The sequence below is a fragment of the Gymnoscopelus braueri genome (assembly GCF_963280865.1).
Source record: "Gymnoscopelus braueri genome assembly, chromosome: 7".
NCBI lineage: Eukaryota > Metazoa > Chordata > Actinopteri > Myctophiformes > Myctophidae > Gymnoscopelus > Gymnoscopelus braueri.
In genome coordinates this window covers 42250812-42272901 of record NC_137608.1, presented here as the reverse complement: position 1 = coordinate 42272901, position 22090 = coordinate 42250812, and the positions used below count along the sequence as shown (strand labels likewise).

At 41.6% G+C, this 22090-nt stretch overlaps 1 protein-coding gene across 1 annotated transcript; it reads left to right on the top strand.

The window, feature by feature from the left end:
• The first annotated feature begins 1118 nt into the window (after positions 1 to 1118).
• On the top strand, positions 1119 to 19369 carry ift81 (intraflagellar transport 81 homolog). The gene is made up of 18 exons (XM_080432440.1): positions 1119 to 1616; positions 2228 to 2331; positions 3376 to 3556; positions 3963 to 4052; positions 4326 to 4391; positions 4874 to 4984; positions 5423 to 5507; positions 6410 to 6573; positions 6844 to 6939; positions 7454 to 7600; positions 11090 to 11239; positions 13744 to 13872; positions 15683 to 15772; positions 16739 to 16825; positions 17001 to 17072; positions 17817 to 17902; positions 18390 to 18435; positions 18932 to 19369. Exons 1-18 carry the CDS (start codon positions 1473 to 1475, stop codon positions 19112 to 19114), a joined length of 2031 nt encoding a protein of 676 aa, XP_080288566.1. The 5' UTR covers positions 1119 to 1472; the 3' UTR covers positions 19115 to 19369.
• The last annotated feature ends 2721 nt before the right edge of the window (positions 19370 to 22090 follow it).

Below are 22090 nucleotides of genomic sequence, written 5' to 3'. Positions count from 1 at the left end.
AAGCAACACCTTATTCCTTCTTCAGTTGCACCTCAAAGAATGACAAAAGGAATGAGGCAAAACGAAAAAAGGGACCGCTTTGGTGTCGTTTTAGTGTTTCTGGGTTTGTAGAGTAAACATGGAAAAAGAGGGCTTTTTTGTTTGTTTGCTTTAGAACGAAAAACGGATATGGCTTTTTTGTTTTTTGAACTTGGCGTAGAAAAGGAATTATCCATAGGCCCCCTGACCGGAGATGACAGGGCCGTAGGTCAAATTTGTGAACTGTGTGTAGATTTAATATAACTTCAGAAACGGATCCAAGCACATAGATATGCAATTACTTCTCGATAGGTTTGATCAGTGTATACCTCGTGACCATCGATCTTGTTGTAGCAAAAATGTATTTGTGTACAGACTAAAGCCTGCGCAGCTTTGGCGCAAAACTAGTCCTGATACATGATTGTCATATGACAGTAAAATAGTGTTTGCACTTTCTCCCTTTTGGTCCGTAGGCCTACTACATAAACGTTCAAATGTCAAATAGTACCCGGACCCTTAACCTATGGCCATGGATATTACAATTCTGTACGGCTCCTTAAAAGTACCTTTATATTCCCCTTTGTTCAATAAAGAGCATTTTAATCCGATTGACGGCCATTTTCTCCGTATTTTCTCCATTTGCTTTCAACTACGCGATCCTATTGGTTGGGAGGTGTATTGCACTCTGATACACTATAACTCTATGAGAAAATGGCCACCAATCGGATTGAAATGTTTTTTTATTGAACAAAAGGGAATATACAGGTACTTTTGAGAGTCCGTACATAATTGTAACATCCATGGCCATGGGGTAAGCACTTTATATTTGAAATATGAACATTTATGTAGATGTACGGACCAAAAAGGGAAAAAATGCAAACACTATTTTGAAGATCATCCAAGAAGGTTATGATGACAGATGACCGTCTTGCGCAAAACGATACGCGTGAACGGATTAACGGAATATCAACACTGCGTAGTACTACGAAGGACCGACTGTGTCGCTTGTCAAAAAGAACGGATCTACAAGCTATCAACGCGTTGCTATGTGGTGCCTTGTTAGCGTGTAGATCTGTTCCAGCGTCTCTTCTACGGCTCTGATCTGTTCTTTTTGACATGATGCTGCGATAATAACTCGCGCGATGGATTACCTCGAATCTACTTCCTGTTAGCAACCAGGCAGCTCTAGAGACGCTTATCTCGTTTCCAAGACAGTTTCGCAACAAAACAAAATGTTTAATATTTGTTGATGTCTGTATGGATTTTAAACATTTTCAGTTTTTGTAACATTTCAACTGGGTCAACCTTTTTGTTAACATTCACAGGACTGTTAGAAGAAATACAACAAAAATAAATGCTAGTTAGCGCCAGTTAGCTAAAGGTAAAAAAAAACTAAACAAAAACACGTTATAGCTGGTTAATCAAGCATAAAGCACATTTAAATCGTTCTCAGGATGAGTGAACAGCTGAAATTGGTCGTTGAACAACTCAACAAAGAGCCCTTCAAGAAGAGTTTCAACCTCATCACGTTTGATTCTCTAGAACCCATCCAACTGCTGCAGGTGCTGAATGATGTACTGGCTGAGATAGACCCAAAGGTAAAGTTATGTAAACTTTAATAATAATAATAATAATAATTATTATTACACAGTGTTACCAGGGCCCTGTTGTTAGCACCCAAAGGTGAGCCCACATGAGGTGCATGATTCACTGTGGCTGTTTATGTCACCTTGTATGATTCATCATGTCTTATATTCTCTTTCCAGTGATGTAAAGTAACTAAGTACATTTACTAGAGTACTGTACCTAAGTACAATTTTGAGGTATTTCTTACTTTACTAGAGTATTTCCAAATTTCAGTACTTTTACTTCTACTCCAATACATCTCAGAGGCAAATGATATACTTGTACTCCACTACAATTATTTGAAAACTTTAGTTACTAGTTACTTGGTAGATTTTGATTATTATTACAAAACATAACATACCCACTTCAGCCCTTTATACATTTTGGCGATTTGAAAATAGCCGATCTGCAATATCTTGTAGATCTGCTATTTTCAAAAGATTTTTATACATTTTACACATTTGAAAACTTGAACTGGGACATTCTGCATAATGACTGCTTTTACTTTTGGTACTTAAAGAACATTTTGATGAGTATTTCTACATTTCAGTATTGATACTTTTAATTAATTTTCTCTTTCCAGCAAGCCGTTGACATCCGTGAAGAAATGCCTGAGCAGACAGCAAAGAGAATGGTTACTTTGCTGGGAATGCTGAAATACAAGCCTCCAGGGAGTCTGTCTGATGCGTAAGTATTTTTTTTGATGATTGTTGTGATCTATGGGTTGAGAACTATCCCTTGAAATACAGAATGGTCCCTTATTTGGAAACTAAAAGACGTGTCCCTTATTGCATTGGTTCTCAAAGTGGGGTCCTTGATTCAGTTCCAGGGGGTCCCCAGCTAAATTATAGATAGTTAGGAACCAAATGGACCCTTATGGGTCTGTAACTCAGAGAGTGTACAAATGGAACCAAATGGACCCGTTAGGGTCCATTTGTACACTCTCAGAGTTAAATTAACATTGATTTCACAATATAAATTGGGGTCCCAGAGATAGAAATCCCATTAAATGGGGGTCCGTAGCCTAATGCATGTCAAACTGGGGGTCGTTGAAATTAAAATGGTTGAAAATCACTGCTAGAGCCGTAACAATCTTCTCTTATGGCATATCTTTTCAAATGGGGGTCCGCGGGCTAATAAGTGTCAATTTGGGGGTCCTTGACATGAAAAAGTTTGAGAACCACTGCCTTATTGAACTGATATGGGATTGTTCCTTATTTTTGGGAATCAATCAATCAATGACACACATCTTACAAGTTCAAACGGCTCATATACATTATACTATGATAAATAGGTTGTTAACCACGTAAACCCTAGACTTAGTAAACTGGACCTGAGTTGTCTCTGTACTTGGACCGCTTTTTTCTGTCTATACCAGATCTCTTTGCCAAAAATAGCAGATCTACAACCTCACAACGTGACACGTTGTGAGCTTTTAGATCGGCTATTTTTTGGGTAATGTTCCCCCCAGAATATGGATGGTGGGGTTCAAGTGGTTAATATAATATAGAAAAACGTTACATATGTACACATACTGTGAGTGAGATTTTATCTTTTTTCTGTGCGTCCCTCATTTGAATTTCAGGTAGTTTGCAACCCTAGTTGCGACCTCAAATATTCCCTATACTCTTGGTCAAATATAAATTGCTACTTAAAGAGACAGTAAAGAGACTGTCTCTTCTTGTCTTCTTTATTTCCCCATCATAATTTCCCTCTTCTCACTTCATACAGGAGCAGTTTCAGACAGGGTCTGGTGACCGGGAATAAACCTGTCATCCACCATATCTTACACTGGTTGCTACAGAGGGTCACAGAGCTGAAGAAGAGGGCTTATCTGGCCCGCTTTCTCATGAAGCTGGAGGTGCCTGTAGACTTCTTGCAGGATGATGTAATCAGTGACACTTATCACCAGGTTCGTCAGCCACCACATACATGCCTTGTCTGTAGTCTTAAATAGTCCTTAACTTCATCCTAAGCGATCAAATAGACCAGGGGTTCCCAAAGTTGGGGTCGCGACCCCACTTGGGGTCGCGGGAGATTGACGGTGGGGTCGCAAATTTATTTTGGGTCATTAAAAGAAAAATACAAAAATGAAATTCAACAGAATGGATGAAATACAATCTAAAAATGATTACAAATATTACATTTTACCATTTTAATACATTACAAATGCGCACCGAACGTGCAAGTTTATGTGCATAAATGACCTCCAGGTTTAGGTGGGGTCGCGAGTCAATTTCCGCATTATTTTGGGGTCGTGGGCTGAAAAGTTTGGGAACCCATGAAATAGACTACATATTAATACTGTGCATTTCTAGTATGCAGAGCTGGTGGAAGGATTTAAGACTTACCACAAGGAGTGCGAGCAACTGAGGACCTCCGGCTTCTCCACAGCAGAGATTAGAAGGGTAATAACATGTTCTCCCTTTTAAGAAATGATCAAGCTGCTCATCATTTAAATGTAATACCTGTTAAAGTTATGTGACACAACCTGTGTTCAGTGCAAATGACGTCAAGGAACCTGATCATTTTAAATTGCCACCACTGCCAGTGACCAATTATAAATAATGATCTCTTAAAGATTTCCAAGTGTAATCTAAGTACGGTACACATATTACCCATAATATGTGGTAATATATGACTGCAAAAACAGTCCCTAAAATGTCCTCCTTGCCTCTTAGGACATAAGTGCGATGGAGGAGGAGAAGGACCAGCTAAACAAACGTGTGGAGCGGCTAAAGAAGAGGGTAAGACAGACCCTCCTGAGGATTGTGATTGAGTAATGAATATTTCTTTATTTATTTAGAGGGGACAATGCACATTAATGAACATTCCATACATGAAAGTGAAATTAATCAGCTGCTCGTGTAAACATGCCGGATTTAGCTAGAAGCTCATTTCCTTTCGTAGTCCCCACATAAAAAACCCACAACAATATAAATATAACAGAATACAGAGGGAAACAAATAACTACCTAAAGAGTTGATTTAAGAATACCATAACTAAATGTGATATGATCCCTGGCATATACTAATGGCTTCATAACATAATAATTACACCCGTCAGGCATCTGACAAGGGTACTGTAGACTAGAGTAATGGTGTGCAGAATAAGTGGGTATTAACTTTTAGGCCCTGCCAGGATGGGTGAAACTTGAGTCTGTCAAAGACACTTGGTTATTTATGTGGCCTGAGCAGTAGGCTGTCGTTTAACCTTGTATGTCCACTAGGTGGAGTCAGTGTCCAATCACCAACGGATGCTGGAGATGGCTGGACAGCTGCGTGTGGAGAAGGAGAGAGAAGAGTCTCTGTCTCAGCAGAAACAGGAACAGAAGAATCAAGTAAATGGCTTTGATTCTTATATGGTTTTGTCTCTCCACATTTTGTACATTGGAAGACTGAAAAGAACGTGCATGTCTACATACATACCATTCCACAGTCTTTTCCGCATATCCCAGAGTAAATCAAATCATAATGTTCATCTCTCTGGTGTGATAGTTTGGGACGAAGGTCAGCCTTACAGAAATCAACACACACACACACACACACACACACACACACACACACACACACACACACACACACACACACACACACACACACACACACACACACACACACACACACCACCTGCCCATTCTATAATAATGAATTATCATATATTTGTGGCATGTAATAGAAATGTACCTTCTACAATCGCATTGCTCGCATATTACACATTACAACATTAGGCTACATTATTAATCTATGCTAATGAGCTCTCATCTGCATGTGATCAGCTGTTCCAGGCTGAGCAGAGACTGCAGAGATCCCAGCAGCAGTTGAAGGACCTGCGACAGGCAGCAGCAGATGCCAAGCCAGAGAGTAAGCTTCCCTCCGTCACTCCCATCATAGGCCACAGCTGGATAGAGGTTGAAGGATACACAAGAGCAGTGGTTCCCAAACCTTTTAGCTCGAGACCCAAAAAGAGACATTTGATGTCTCCCCCGGGACACAAGCAAGTGAAAAGAGCTAGATTTTTTTATGGAGTTTCTTTGATTTTAATAAAATGACATCTTTTGAAATAATTAGAAAACAAATTAGGAAACAAAAAATAGGGATATTTACCCTTAACCCATAAAAATGAGTCCGCGACCCAAAAACTGGTCTCGACCCACCGTTTGGGAAACACAGCACAAGAGTGTTCATAGGGAATATCAGGGTGTCTCTCAGTTAATTGGATCCACATCTATTAAGGCCCTGTAATTATACTGCTCTTTTGAAGTGCTCTAATGAGGCTTATCTGATGTGGTGTCTTCTGTTCTTGGTCTGATCTGGCGGCGGGCTCTAGCAGAGATTTACACATTTACAAGTTCCCAAAATTACCTTTGCAAAAACAGGCTGAGGTGATGCTTCACAAGTGAGATCATTTATCACAGTTCACAATGCGAGACATTGTGAGCTTTTAGGTCAGCTATTTTTTAAATTATTTAATTTGATATTTTTTGCCTACAATGACATGCCCAAAATAGGGAAAAGAAAGAAAAAAAATGTTTCCACTAACATCCAAATACAGAGTCTACTTATTTGGTGGTCACCCCAATGCTCAATGCTGTGTATTGTATAAAGCCACTGACTTGGAGTGATACACTCTTGAGCTTTTGTTTTATTGCACTGAGCAACCGGAGCAGGTGCGTGAGCTGTACTCATTGTGTTTTCAAAGCCCATAAGACTTGACTGTTTAACCCAATCAAAAGGCCATATTTAACGCTCTGTCTCTCTTTCAGGCTTAATGAAGAGGTTAGAAGAGGAGATGAAGATCAACTCCTATATGGTTTCTGACAAAGTTCCCAAGGAGCTGGAGAGCAAGAGACGCACAGTGCAGTACCTGCAGAAAGTACTGTCTGAGCCCGCCATGGGTCAAGCTGAGCTCCACGAGCTGGACGACAAGGTGAACTAAGAATATACCGAAGGTTGCATGAAACAGCTGGAAATTAACACACACACACACACACACAATTTTATTCTCCCAGAGTCTGAGTAAACCTTGTTGTTGAAGTCTATTTATGGATATCAGAGCTAAGCTTTTCTGCTTTTGAAGTGGTAGCTGGGGAAGACGGGCAAAATATATCTGGAAGACCATTGTATCTTACAGTCAACATTCATGTGTCATTAGTTTCAAAATGGTATGTTTGTCTTCTTTGTATAATATTTCCCTCAGATCAAAGAAGTCAATGCTCAGATAAACCAGCTAATTGAAAAGAGGATGATGAGAAATGACCCCATGGATGACAAGCTGACACTCTTCAGACAGCAGGTGATGTCTTCTTTATTTCCCTTCTTTTATAGATTTCCTATCATTCTTTAACGGTCCCTCATGCTCATTTCATCCCGGTTGTATTTCTTGGCCCCTGATGTAAGGCCAGGCAGTTTGGGTGTTCTGTTTAGATGATAGATGTAGCGTGACGCCACTGCTGAGCGCTGGTTTATTGTTCCGTCAACAAGTTTATTTATGGTCAAATATTTCACTGTGTGGCCTTTTTCTTGTAGTGTTTTTCTGCTATAGGAAGCCAGCCTGCTAACGGGGCCGGCGGATGTAACTGATGTCTCTCATGTTTCATATTTTGTCAAGCTCCCACCAGCTGACCAGCAGCCGTTGTTTTTGTTTATGTTGCAATGACGTTTCATGTTTCATGTCTGGTCCAAGTCCTTGGCGTTGCTTATTTTCATTCTCCCTCATTCTCCTATTTTGTGAGTTACAAATATGATCATGTCACACTCTTGTGTCTCTGATCCATGTTCGTATACTGTCTGTAATTGGACTCTTTCAGGCCTCCATCATTATTCGTAAGAAGGAGGCAAAGGCAGAGGAACTACAGGAAGCGAGGGAGGAACTGGCAGCAGGAGAGAGGGAGCTCACCCAGCGGAACAGCCAGGCACGAGGTCAGGATGGAGACGAGATCATCCGCGGTGACGAGGTACACAACTGGAAGTGTTCCTCACCACTCACTGTGACGTTTTTCTGACACAACCTAAATATATACGCTAATTATCAGCCAACTCTATTTGTTGAGGAGGTGTTTGGACTGAGTGCTACATCGTGCTATTATTGGTACCTGTAAACACTGTGTAATGCTTTATCACACAGGACCAAAACAGAAAGATTCAACATCGTTCTTATAACTGAAAATCTGTTATTTTCATCTAGCGATATGTTAGCTTGACTTTAGTGAACACTTAGTAGTAGATTTGTGAACCCACGGTGAACGAGAGAGTCTATTTCTGCTCTTGTGTAAACACTGAGGGGCACACTGTCTAATGGAACTAATGGAATCCCTTTTCCCTGCTCTCCCTCCCATTCCCATGCACGGCTATAAAAAGAAACACAGCAGAGAATACCCAGAACAAGGAACAGAGCTGGACAAACTGTTTGAAATGTTGGCTTTTTATACCCAACCTTTTAAGTGTAATCAATCTTCCGATTCAGTTTAGCAAAATGTCCTGAACTGTCCAGCTGTGTAAATTCCTCTTCTGTGCATAAAGAACTACATTCCAATATTAGACATCCACTACTTGTGGGGGGAAAGGGACACTTGCTCTCACGGAACGGGTGATTACACAAAATGAAAGAAAATTATGATACTTTGTGTAGCATGGTAAATAGCTTACAATGCTACAAAGCTCACAAAGCATTGTGAGCTTGTAGATCTGCTATTTGTCAAAAAAAAAATATGGGAAGTCTTTGTAAGATTTGAATAAATAAATAATACAATTAAAAATAACAATAATTATTATCATTATTATTTGCCTATAATTACATGCTCAAATAGGGATGCCAGGTTGTGATATCTTCGATGGCCAATGTCTAACCTATTTGTAGAACACAAACGGAGATGGTGATATGATATATGGGGTCTTTTTTGGGAGCATCATCAGGTACACGTACTTTTGAGTGAGCGTCTTTGCACTTTACAGAGTGCCATCGCTGCTTTGTGTCAGTGCACACTTGAACCCATGTGCACACAGTAAGATTAAGGATAGAGTTGTCTCTCTCTTCACGTTTCCCATTATATAGACTATAAAAAGGTCTGTAATAGCCAGGGTTGCTGACGGATGGCTTGCTGAGAAGTTTTATGACCAGGTGCTTCACATGCGCTGAGATCCACGTGGTGAGAGCTGAACTGGCTGCTGAAGCATGGCGGTCGTAGCATGATGTCTGAAATAGCAATGACCACTTTCTCCCTCCTCGCGTGCGTGTGTGTGAGTGTGTGTGAGTGAGTGTGTGTGTGGGAGGAGGTTGGAAGGTTGCCATCAGCTACTGTACTATGTACTATTTTTTTACGTAATAGATTTTCTGCTTTACCTTAAGGGTGTAGAAAGACAGAGTGGGCGATGACGAGATGGAAACAAGAAAAGAGGAAGAGAGTAGTTGGATTCTAACCCATGATGCCACACACATTTCTAATATGCTCTTTAATTTGCTGAACCACCAGTATTCCCCAGTGTTTTGAGCTTTTTAAATTGAATCGGAAATTCTTTTACAAAATAATCTTAAGAGGGACCTGGTTGCTGACAGAAGGCAGACAGATGAGCCAGTAGATTAATGTAGTAAATGGAGAGGGTTGTCTCACAAGGCACTTATCTGTCTCCTCTGTTCTGATTTTGGGCTTTTGGCCACGGTGGAGACGATCACCTTATCAGAGGTATTTTCCATTCTGCTGGTTGTATGTCATCACGTGTCAGCCACCAACTGTGGGGCCTCTTTAGAGGGATGACACGATCTTGCCCATCGTTGGTCGACTGGTTGAATACTGTAGTGTACATTGACTGCTGTACTATCCGGCCAGTCAGCCCACCGCCATTACTGATGAATTGAGTACAATAGACCACAATGGAAACATTATAGCCCCCTAGGGCTTTCTGTGTTATCCTTTTGGCATAACGTCAGACTGTACTACATGTACTGTTGTTAACTAACTTGTTAATAAAGTATTCAATCAATCAATCTTCATTGAGGAACCCACATCTAGGCCTGTCACAATTATTATTACATAATCGCAATTATTTGAGATAATCAATTATCTTTGCATCGTCATAATCGTTTCCATGTTGAAAAATGTTCACACATTTTCAAATATTAAAACAAAGCAGAAATAGCTGATCTACAAGCTTACAACGCGTCCCAAAGTTCTGCTATTTTTACATGTATAAATTATTAAATATGTCAATAATTTCTTTGTATGTTAAAGTTATTTGTCATATCTGCTCTGTGCAATTTTTTATTACGAAGCCTAAAAGGCAAACAGAAATTAAATGTGTATTCATATGTTTCAATGTTCAATGCCAAACACAATTACATCGTTAATCGCCATTATTTGAGTGACAATCAATCGTGAACTTTGTAATCGTGACAGCCCTACCCACATCCAGTCTAAATAATGGGTGCACCTTCCTATCTGGAAAGACCATTTTACATTAACTGCAGCTTTTTTGAAAACTGCTGCTGTATTGCCTTATTGCTGACCCATTCATAGATGTATCTGTGTGTGGCTGTCTGATCCACTGGCCAATTTAGTAGCAATTTGTTTTGAGGACATACAGTACTCTAGGTGACAAGAGAAAGCTATGCAGCATTATTCTGACTCGCTAATTCCCCTTTCAACCTTGTCTGCCCTTGATGTCCCGAAATACACACACACCCGCACATGCACACACGCACACGCACACGCACACATGCACACGCACACACACACACACACACACACACACACACACACACACACACACACACACACACACACACACACACACACACACACACACACACACACACACACACACACACACACACACACACACACACGCCTTTCATGCCCTGTGGGATATGATTTCTGGGGCTGATCTCCTGTGACCATGTAACATTACATTTATAGCTGCTCTTGGTTTCGGAGGAGCCTCCATGTGCCCTGCAGAGAAGAGTCAGGGTGTGGAGTGAGTGAATGCTGTGTCCAGTGGGACAGACATGGGACAGTCTGCCAGAGGAAGATGTTTGCACTATGTTACTGGCGGATTGCCTTGAGAGGGTCTGGTGACCGTTTCCAAACCATCACAGCAGACTCCTCTGCTGCAAGCAGTGCGCCAGTTTTCTGATCCATCACCCCCTGGGCTCAACCCATTGTCAAATTCTTCAAATGACTTTTTAAACTGTATTTCAGCGGTGCATGATACAGTGTCAGCAAACATTCCTTGTATATCCTAATTGTCACACCCACTTGATTGTCTGTGTCTTGTCTGAGAGTTTAGTATGATCTGGATCAAACTTGACAGATGAGTTTAGGGTAGGATCAGAACCTTCATTATTGATATCTTATTTATTTAGGTCACTTAGCAAGGTCAAAGTTTAGAAAAACGTAAAATCTCGTTCCGTTCACAGTTTCATCCAGTCCAACCTATTGGTTCTTCCACAGTTTAAGCGCTTGGTGGGGAAACTGCGCAGCAAGGGAACGGTGCACAAGAAGAAGCGACAGGAGATGGCTGAGCTGAAGGCAGAATATGGCGTTCTCCAACGGACCGAAGAGATTCTGAAGCAGAGGCATGAAACCATCCAACAGCAACTGGTAATTCATTCCACAACTCCCTCAAAATGTTTCAACCAGACACATTTTTCCTTTTTTAGATTTGTGTGTGTGTGTGCATTTCTGCTCTCTTTTTGATAGTGACAATGGTATAGATAGAGGAAGGAAAGCTGGGAGAGAGAGGGGATGACATGGGTTGGAGCCACGGGTTGGATTTTGACCCGTGAGCTACTGGAGCGCGCCCCCAACCAGAAAGACTTTATTAAAAGCACATTCTTATTCACAGCAACAGCCTGGGTAGTAGTGGATGCATGGTTACATCTCTTGCACTCTGACAGTCTGTTGGCCACAGCTGAAGGTTTCAATGCCTTCCTCCAAGAGACTTTTTATATTAATAGCAGTGGTTGGGAGGGTGGGGAAGCATGTTCGTCATTCGCTAATGTCACCTGCATTTTCCCAGCTGGTCCAGGGACGTCAGCCAGCAGCCTAAGCCAGCTTCTGTCAACTTCAGGCAACCAACTGTCCATACCCAGACAATAGACATTCTCAACCTTTCTAAGCATTCCCATTGCCGCCTCTAGGCCTACCTTGCATGTGTGCATGCATTACATCTTGTCCTCCATTCATACAAACTGCGTTAGTGATGAAGTGGTACAGAGCTTCCTAGAAATGACTTCACACCTCACTGATGTCCCAGCTCCCTGACTTGCTGATAGCCTGTCTGGCGCAGGCCAGGCTGAGCCGCTGCTATTTTTGATGACTGCATCTGCTCCACCGTCTGCATCCCACCATAGGAGGTTCTTTTTTCCCACTGTGAACTCGGTCTCCCTGGTCATACTAGCCTAGCTGGTGGTTTATCAGACTGAAGTACACAAGTCCTTTTATTCAAAGTGCCTTGGGCACATATTCAGCACTGGTCACGAGTATGGAACCCCTTACCCTAGCAGTAATCTTTCAAGACAGATTCTGCTAACAGCATGTAATGTTGTGTTGTTAGTAGGAATAAACACAGAAGCACCCGGGAGGAAGTGGACTAAGAAAGGGGAGGAGCCATACTGTACTTGTCATTCAAAAGCTTCCATGGTGGTGTAAGGGGCGGAGGGGAGTCTGGGGATTGAATCCTCCGTCTTGGCCGGATGCTCCAACAAACAGAATTGGCCGTTTTTGCGGGTGGGAAGCTGGCAGAGGAGGGCAATATCTGTCGCTGCATTAGCGAGGATACACGTGGTTGTCTATAGACTAATCCACGAGGGGGGAAATTGGCATAGCCACTACATTTGGAGAAAAGGCTGGAAATATCTTCCAGTACCAGCAGTTGGTTGGGTGTTTGATTGTTCTTTCAAATGTCACAGCTTTTCCACCCCTAATCTACAGTTGGCTATGTAATTACAGCTCAATTTGAGTTACACTGAGAACAAAATGGCCTCTAGTCCCAGGCATTAACCTGTGCCATTCCATCCTGTGTGAACACGATTTAGCATTGGCCATTGATTTGTGCCAGCAAGTAGTTGGTGCTAGTTTCTCATTCAGATATCAAATAGAGTACGACCCATGCCTGAGTTTTGGGTCTGATGACAGTCCCGATTTCTCCTTCCAGTCCTTCCTCCGATTACCAATGTTTGACCGACATATTGTCCAAAAAAAGGAAAAAGAAAAGTCCAAAACTTTAGATTGATTAAAGTCTCTACTTGAGAACATTTTTTTTAAATACATTAAACACAGATAACTTTTTGATAGATAAAAAAAAAGTAAATTAAGTATATTAAACATTTCACTTGACTAAATATACAATGAACAGGCAAACAGGTCATTATAAAATACACACATAAACTGAACATTTTATTTAACCACAAAAAAAATGGCTACAAGCTTGTAGATCTGCTATTTTTAAGACACATTGGCTGCATATCGGCCAAATAATGGCTGATATTTCGGCAAAACCAATATATCTGGCTTTATTATCAAATGGGACACAATATGTGGAGATACTACAGAACATATTTTTGTGTCAAATAATCTGTCTATAACACCTCAAAATGATCCATGTATGTTTATAATTACCTTGTTTGTTGACATGTCTTCAGCTGACGTGTGTGTACAGTAATTACTAGAAGAATATGCTAACATTGCCCTGTGGTAATTATGCATCATTATCATTAGGATAACACACTGACTGACTGACACTTCATGTTTATGCTAACACTGAGGAAGATAGATGATGGATTACAGAAATGCCAGGCAGAACACGATCTCCTCTTCATGCTTGAAATTAGCGTTCTCTTCTGACTGCAAAATGATTATGTTTATTTAACATGGAGGCCCTTGTGTGTGTGTGTGTGTGTGTGTGTGTGTGTGTGTGTGTGTGTGTGTGTGTGTGTGTGTGTGTGTGTGTGTGTGTGTGTGTGTGTGTGTGTGTGTGTGTGTGTGTGTGTGTGTGTGTGTGTGTGTGTGTGTGTGTGTGTGTGTGTGTGTGTGTGTGTGTGTGTGTGTGTGTGTGTGTGTGTGTGTGTGTGTGTGTGTGTGTGTGTGTGTATGTGTGTGTGCAGCAATCCTTGGAGGCTCAGAAGGGGATTTCAGGGTACAGTGACACTCAGGAGGGACTTGAGAGGGTGTCAGCCACCAAGAGCGCGGTGGACGAGATCAAGGGGCGCACACTGGACGACATGTCAGAGATGGTGACTATACCAGGGAGTTTGATGTTCAGATCCACTCTAAAACAAAATATGCGTGTTACAGCAGTTATTGAAAATATCCATAACTTCACTTTCTGTTTATCTTACTTGAATTGAAACCCTTGAAAGTTGCTAAAAAGAACCCTTCTTTATAAAACTGATCTATTGATTGATTGATGTAGTTTATTTAGAAAGACATGAGAATAGTACATGACAGTACATAACAGTACATGGAAGTACAAATTCACAATACAAGGTCTACTAAACTGGAAACCCTCATTAAGCATTACGCTTGTTTAAGATGAGGACCCCATGCACACAAATCATGATGAAATATAAGAGGCAGGCAGATATACACACTACTATACAGAATGTCATACAATCAGCTTTCAGGTTACTGGTATGACGAGAGAAAAAAAAATATATATATATATACAAAAGAGGAAAATGAAAGAGGGGGGGGGGGGGGTAGGGAGGGGTAGGTTAAGACTTAGACAGGGGCCATTTTCGAATTGCAGCCTCCTGAATCTATGTATAATTGAATTACAATGTCTATGATTCTATCATTCAACACTTCCATGAACGACTTCAGTGACACTGGGAAAGATACTGACTTTTGTAAACATTGTCATAAACCAAAATACAACTCAGGTTTCCGGCTAATTTAGACTTGTCGCAGCTTGACAAACATTACATATAATACATCAACATGTTTGCCAAATTAGCCAGTTGTGAAAGATCAAACAGTCCACAATGTCATTCATCCACCCACTCCTACATACATATATATGGTACATACATACATACATACATACATACATACATACATACATACATACATACATACATACATACATACATACATACATACATACATACATACATACATACATACATACATACATACAGTGTTCTATAAAGTGTTGCAACAATATGTCTCTTGCTAGGTTTGGAAAAGTGTTTGAGTGAGATATGTGCAGATATGTATTGAACGATCCAAGATCATAGTTACAGCCTTTTGTTTTAGAGTGGATATTTCCTTTAAGAAACAGTTGAGGCGCTCAAGGGATAGTCTAAACTGTTAAACCCTGTGCAAGATCAGGTCATACTCATCTTTGTCAGCCACTCACCGCAGTGAATATCTGACCAAGTGCTCAGCTCAGATGTACACACGTATATGGTGTCAGTGATTGCTATAAGAACTATACATTAACCATGTTGGGTGATTACTAGTTACTTTTTGTCTGACTTGTATTCTCTGTCACCAGGTTATTATATATATATTTTTTTTTTTGTTTAAACTTTTTTTCTCTTCAGTTTAGTTATCATTTTAGTTATCAACTGACAAAGACTAAAGAACTAAAGATGAATGTTTCCATGGCATCATTCATAGGGAAATTTTGTGCCAGGATAATGTAGCTAACCATATTATTTGTATTATTTGTTTGTTATGCCATTGTGTTGGGACACAATAACACTTCCATTAAAATAGATCAAGTTCTGGGACATTTCAAAGTTCTTTAAAGTGTTTCTGTGTTTCTGGCAGCTTGCAGTGCACACTTGGCAACAGGGCATACTGCTCTTAATGATAGATTCAAAAACATTCCTGGCTCCAGCCTAAAAGCAGACTTTCAGTCTCCTTGCAACCTGCCAATGATCCAAACTACTGGAGATGCTATTTCCTCAACTCCAACACAAATCTGTGTAGAAGACGCTGAGCAGTGCTATCCACTGGTATTATAGCCAAGTACAGTTTTATGTCCTGGCCTGGGGGCTTTCACATCAGATCAGTTTAGCTGTTGATCTCTTACAGGTGAAGAAATTGAACTCTATGATAGTGGAAAAGAAGTCAGCTGTTGCCCCGATTATCAAGGAGCTGAGGCCTTTGAGACAGCAGTGTCAGGTGAGTGTCATGTGATAAAAACCTCTGATTCTCAGTATTTCAATTTCCCATGTCTGTGTCATTTAGTGTGTTCAAACAGTTTTGCTACTGGAAAGTCACGTGAAAAAGTGCCCAGATTTTGTGTGTGTGTGTGTGTGTGTGTGTGTGTGTGTGTGTGTGTGTGTGTGTGTGTGTGTGTGTGTGTGTGTGTGTGTGTGTGTGTGTGTGTGTGTGTGTGTGTGTGTGTGTGTGTGTGTGTGTGTGTGTGTGTGTGTGCACCTTCTTCCTTTGAACTCAATGGCCATTGTATAGGAGAAATGGACATCCACTGCACCCTTGCTATTGCTATTCACTTGAATACAGGAATTTCCATTCATCTGTATGTGGAATTAATCCATTGTCTTTTTGAACTATACCTATTTTAGAAGCTTTACCAGTGTAATTGTTCAATTCACTCACCTGCTTTTATTTGGAAATGTTTCCTGTGATGGATTTTTTTTAGAGTGAACGGTATTACAGTATTCTTACATGTACTAACTTTGACGTAAAGCATGAATCTGTATTATAATTTAAAAGGTTTGGAAGACTTTTGCAACAGTCAGGCTTCAGTCAAACCAAAATGAGTGTACTGTAATGGTTTATCCCTATGCTTAGTGCTAATTCTATTGAGGCTTTTAAATCCCTTCTTAAAACACTCTTTATTCTTTAGCTTTTAATCACACTTAAGTTCATGTCTTGATCTGCTTGTTGTATGTGATGTGTGACTTTGTTGTTGTTGCACTTGCATGCTTTCCTGATGATGTTTTTTGTCTCACCCTGTACAGAACTTTGGTCCATTTCGATTGTTGTAAATGTGCTTTATAAATAAAGTTTGATTTGATTTGTATGACCTTTTTACAATATATATATATCTATAAATATCTATGGTAATGAAAATAGTTATTAACCTCTCCCTGTTGTATTGAATGTGTCTTCTTATTAAAACAGGAGCTAACACAGGAACATGAGGAGAAGAAGGCCCAGTATGATAGCATTGCTGCTGGTTTGGAGAGCAACAGATCCAAATTGGAACAGGTGGGAGCATACAGCATAACAGTTGCCCTAGCCTAGATAAAGTACTGTGTGCACTCATTTATCCCTTAGATTCTAATTATATATTTGGGGTATTCAGATGCAGCTTTTACAAATTAGCTCTGTGTCCCCAGAGACATTTATTTCCAATGTGTTGTCACCACCTTCTGCTTTGTAGGAGGTAAAAACCTTAAGAGAAGAGAACGCTCAGGAGGAAAACCGATATCACCACATCAATTGCACTAAGCAGGTAACCTTTAACAGCAAATAACACCTTCACCAAGGACAGGAAACAAAAGCTTTTCACCACAGTGGTTGTTTTTAGGGTTATATGTGCTGTTCTACTGAGATAGTAGATTATTATTGTGATATATATGTGATATTTTTTGTTAAAATTAATGTTAAATAACATGTATTTGGGTTTTACCTTTTGAGAGCTTCCAGCCTCAGCGAGGGTGTGTTTAAAGAGATTCTATTTTCAAACGCTCCCCCATCTCTCAGAGAGACGGGGAGGGGTAGGGCCAAGTTTGAAATTCTTGTTTACAAAGAGAAAGCTACAGAAGTTACGTAGTATACCTTTTTGGGGGACTTTTTCTGCCTTTATTGATAGTATACAGTATATTGACAGCAAATATGGAGAGAGAGACGGGGAGTGACACTCACAAAGGGATTTGAACCCGCGACAGCTGTCAGGCTGAATTGGAGCCTAAGTGCCCAGACCGCTAGACCGCTAGCTACATAATATACCTTTAATCCTGTTGCACAGACTTTGCTTAATTGTATTTATCTATCTATAATTGCACAGAATCTCTGCGTATCTGTGTCCAGCACATATTTCGAGAACCGTCCATATTCATCAGGTCATAGTACTAGACGTATGTCGGAATCGCAATACACCAGCATTGGGCCGGTGGCTGGTGTTAATTTCACTCCCTTCCCCCAAACACCTGTACTCTGACTTTATACCTGAGCCCCCCATCTTTGCCCTCAACAGATCATTGAAATGCAAATGCAGAGGGCAGTAGAAGAGACCAAGGCATACGTGTCCTCTGATCCGCAAGAGAGGAAGAAGGCCATCAGGTGAGCACTCTGAGCCCAGCCTGCCAGCTGCTTTGGAGTTGATTAGCCCATTGTGATCCACATGCTCCAGTAACACATTCGCACTTATCTGCCCTGCAAAGGCAAACAGAAGCCTGAGTTAGTTGCACGTGGGTGTCGCACAACGAAAATAGCAAATCTACAAGCTCACGGCACATCACGCTACAACGCTTGTGAGCTTGTAGATTGGCTGTTTTCGGTGCACAACACCAGCACGCAACTACGTTTAAATCAGGCTTGGTTGTCTGTCAATATGAGGTCATAGAAATCATGTCAACAGTAAGGAATTGATGAAAACTTCAGCAGGTGCAATTACACATCAGGCAATCTAGTCATTCCACCTTGGACAGTCCAGAGTTATCATCTGGCATTGTCATTGATTCAAACTCTTAGTAATTCAGATGGGTTAACTTTGAAAATGGCTTTTTAGACTACACTTGAAGTATGCTTATCCGGTTGTTTTTTACAGGGAAGTGTACATGAAGAACATTGCAGAGCAGGAGTCACTTGGCAAGGTGAGTACAGTTGGATGTGTCTACTGTCTCTACTCCACTCTCTGGCACGGCTCTGGCATCTGCTATGGATCAACTGCATAGACAGGCTCAGTACTTGGAAGTTATTTCTTCCTTATTCTGTCAAGAACATGGTCTGATCGCAGACAGGCGATGGCAAAGGGGCTGATGGGAAGGCTTGTAAGGCAAATGCATCAGAACAACAACTCATGTGGAAGACTTGATCCTCTACATATAATCTATTACATGTTACACTTGTGAAAAGAAGTCCTACTATTTTTTTATACTGAACATTTTTTGATAGACGTTCAAAGAAGTTCAGAGAATTGCAAACTTTAAACTAAATTATTAGAAAGCCATTTAAAATTAACCAACGACAATTTAGCCCATGTTCATATCATGCATTACAGCGCTCTCTCTCTCTCTCCCTCTCTCCTTCTCTCCCTCTCTCCCTCTATCTCTCTCTCTCTATCTCTCTCTCTATCTTACTGGACTGCAGAAGTTACGTGAGAAACAGAAGGCTGTGAGGGAGAGCCATGGTCCCAACATAAAGCAGATGAAAATGTGGCGTGACCTAGAGCAGCTGATGGAGTGCAAGCGGCAGTGCTTCATCAGAGCCCAGAGCCAGGCCTCTATTGGCCAGGTCATCCAGGAGGGAGGAGAGGATAGGCTGGTACTGTGAAGCCTATTTTGTGCTTAGTGAAAATGTGCGGTGTGACATGTCACATATTTTCAATTGAAAAAAACAGTCGATGCTACAGAAATATTTTTGTCTACACTTTCACTTGAGGAAGTCATGTACAAAGTATGTGCAGTAGATGTTTACTCTACTGTTGGACTTGGTCATAAGTCAATAAAGGTGTGAGATACAGTACATTCAAATATTGTGCTGGTAAATATGTTACAATCTGTTTTATGTGAGATGTGTCTTTTAGTGAAACTATTGCAACTAGTACAGGATCATCATCTTCATCTTACATATAATTCTAGTAACCTCTGTCGGTCCGTCTTGGGGTCTTGGTGTCTTGGGAGATCAAACTGCGCATGCGTCCAGCCGGCCAGCCGGCTCTGTGTGTGCGTGTGCGCGCACTACACCACTCGCGCTAAACTGTGTGTGTGTGTGCGCATGTGTCGTTGCCAGGTTTCGCGCGCGAAACAAGCAACAAGGTCTATGAAAACAAGGCCAAACGAAACGAACCCTACAAGCAACAAGGTCTATGAAAAGAAGGCCAAACGCAGCGCTAGATCGTGCGCGAGCAACAAGCAACCAGCTTCATGAAAAAACACAAAGCCGCGCACTGCGCATGCGTGGACGCACTTTCTCTAACCAATTCACACCCACTTCACGCTTACAAAACCTGGACATGGCAACGTCGCTCATCGTTCTGTGATTGACAGCAAAAGTTGGCCAATCAGGTGGCGAGTTCGCAGCCTGAAAAAGACGAACGGCAGCCATTGTTGATGTGCGAGTCAGGGTACGAGTGCCTTGACTTCTTATTTTCGCTTACTAAACGCTCTCAAACTTCTTCTTTGACGCACGGAATTCACTTATAACATATCGTTTGGATAGAATTTAGTTGTTTCACTTCATATGTGTGGTCAATTAATCATGACAGAGCCTATTTTTAAAAAAATAATCAGAGAACCGGCAGGGGCGACCAGTCACACGCATGTATCCCAATAAGTCAACCTATTTTGGGGATGGCGATCTCAAAAGTCCCTTGCGTCATGGCTGTCCCCCCCGCCCCACCCCCACCACACACACACACACACACACACACACGCACGCACACACACACACAGGGAGAGAGAGGGAGGGTGGGAGAGAGAGAATAGACGGACAGACACAGACAGAGAGACAGAGAGGGAGAGAGAGGAAGAGAGGAAGAGAGGGAGGGAGGGAGGGAAAGACAAAATAAGCGAGCCCTCGCTTATTTTTGCGCGGACGTAATTTGTTTGTCATTGTGGTGAATGTTTGCTGCTGATGTTTGTTGTGTGAAGCTTAATGTCAGAGTGTTTGTGTTGGAGCGCCTCAGTGCGGCTGCTGCGTTCATGTGCAACATCTTGCATGCGTGGCTGTGTTCACAGTTTTCCTTCGCCATGTCTGTAGGTCACGGCCTGGAGACCCCAGGGAAATTTCTTCATGAAAAAAAAAAACCGCCGATGGGGTCCGCGATGTTTCACGGGGGTCCGCGGTTTTTTTTGCGGTTCTGGGCGGATTGGGTTCGTTAAAAAAAAAAAAAAGAAATTTTTTTTTTTTTTTTTTTTTTTTTTTTCGGTGGGTAGGGGCCCTGCGTGGGGCGGGGCCCCACGCAGCCTGTGTAGTGTGCGTGTAGGGAGAAGCGGCCCTGTGTGTGTGTGTGTGTTTGTTTGTGCGCGCTCACAACGGCTCGCACGCGCGTGTGTGTGTTGGCAACGGCCGACGGGGAACGGCTCCGCCTGTTAGATCTTTATATGCGCGGGTGTTTGTGGGTGTTCTGTTCCTCCACGACGGGATGTGCGTGTACACACTACACCATTGGTTCTCAAAGTGGGGTCCGGGGACCCCCAGGGGTCCTTGAGGGAGTTCCAGGGGGTCCCCAGCTAAATGATAGATTAGGCACCAAATGGACCCTTATGGGTCTGTAACTCTGACAGTGTACAAATGGAACCAAATGGACTCTAACGGGTCCATTTGGTTCCATTTGTACACTCTCACAGTTAAATTAACATACATTTTACCATATAAACTGGGGTCCAAGGGATAGAAATGCCATTAAATGGGGGTCCGTAGCCCTAATGCATGTCAAACTGGGGGACCTTGAAATTAAAATGGTTGAGATTCACTGCTACAGCCGTAAACAAATCTTCTCTTATGGGGGTCCCTCGCATATCTTTTCAAATGGGGGTCCGCGGGCTAACAAGTGTCAATTTGGGGGTCCTTGCCATGAAAAAGTTTGAGAACCACTGCACTACACAGTACAAACTCACTTTCGATCCCTGATAAACTGTCTGTTCTCACCGCATAACCCAAACTGCACACTTTGGGTGCTCATATCCGCCTACGGGTATGGTCTAGTCTTCTTAATTATTATTGAGTTTGTTTTCAGTCAAATTACAGCCATCACTTGGGGATTTCATACAACTCAAACTTTGTCTCCCACTTAAAGTGTATTTGTGATTAGAGATTCTATCATGTCTACCTGGTTTCTCTAATATCGGTACAAGGTAATGGCACAGACAGAAAATGTTGGCACATCCTCCGTTAATACGAAGACAGATAGAGTAGCTTACTATAACTACAAGTAGTGCAATGCGGGTTGTACTCTATTCTCTGAATTTCCAACTACCGTAATGTTCATCTCCATGATGCTGTTCAATACCACTTGATTCCTTATCTCTCATGAAAAGCACTCTTCCGGTGATGACACCGTTTGAGGTGGCTCATGAATCCAGAGCTGAAAGGACACATGTCCCTGGAGGTGTCACGGGATAAGAGGTTTGTCTTTCTCTAGCCCACTGACTTCAAACATGTCCAGCGGCCTCCATTTTGACACATCTTTAAGAATACGCCTTCAATCAAAGTGTCCAACGATAACAGTATACAAAGTGTTGCACTTGGGACAGGGCTGCACTCGGCTATTTTTAGAAACAACAACCATGACCTTGGGCAGGGTAG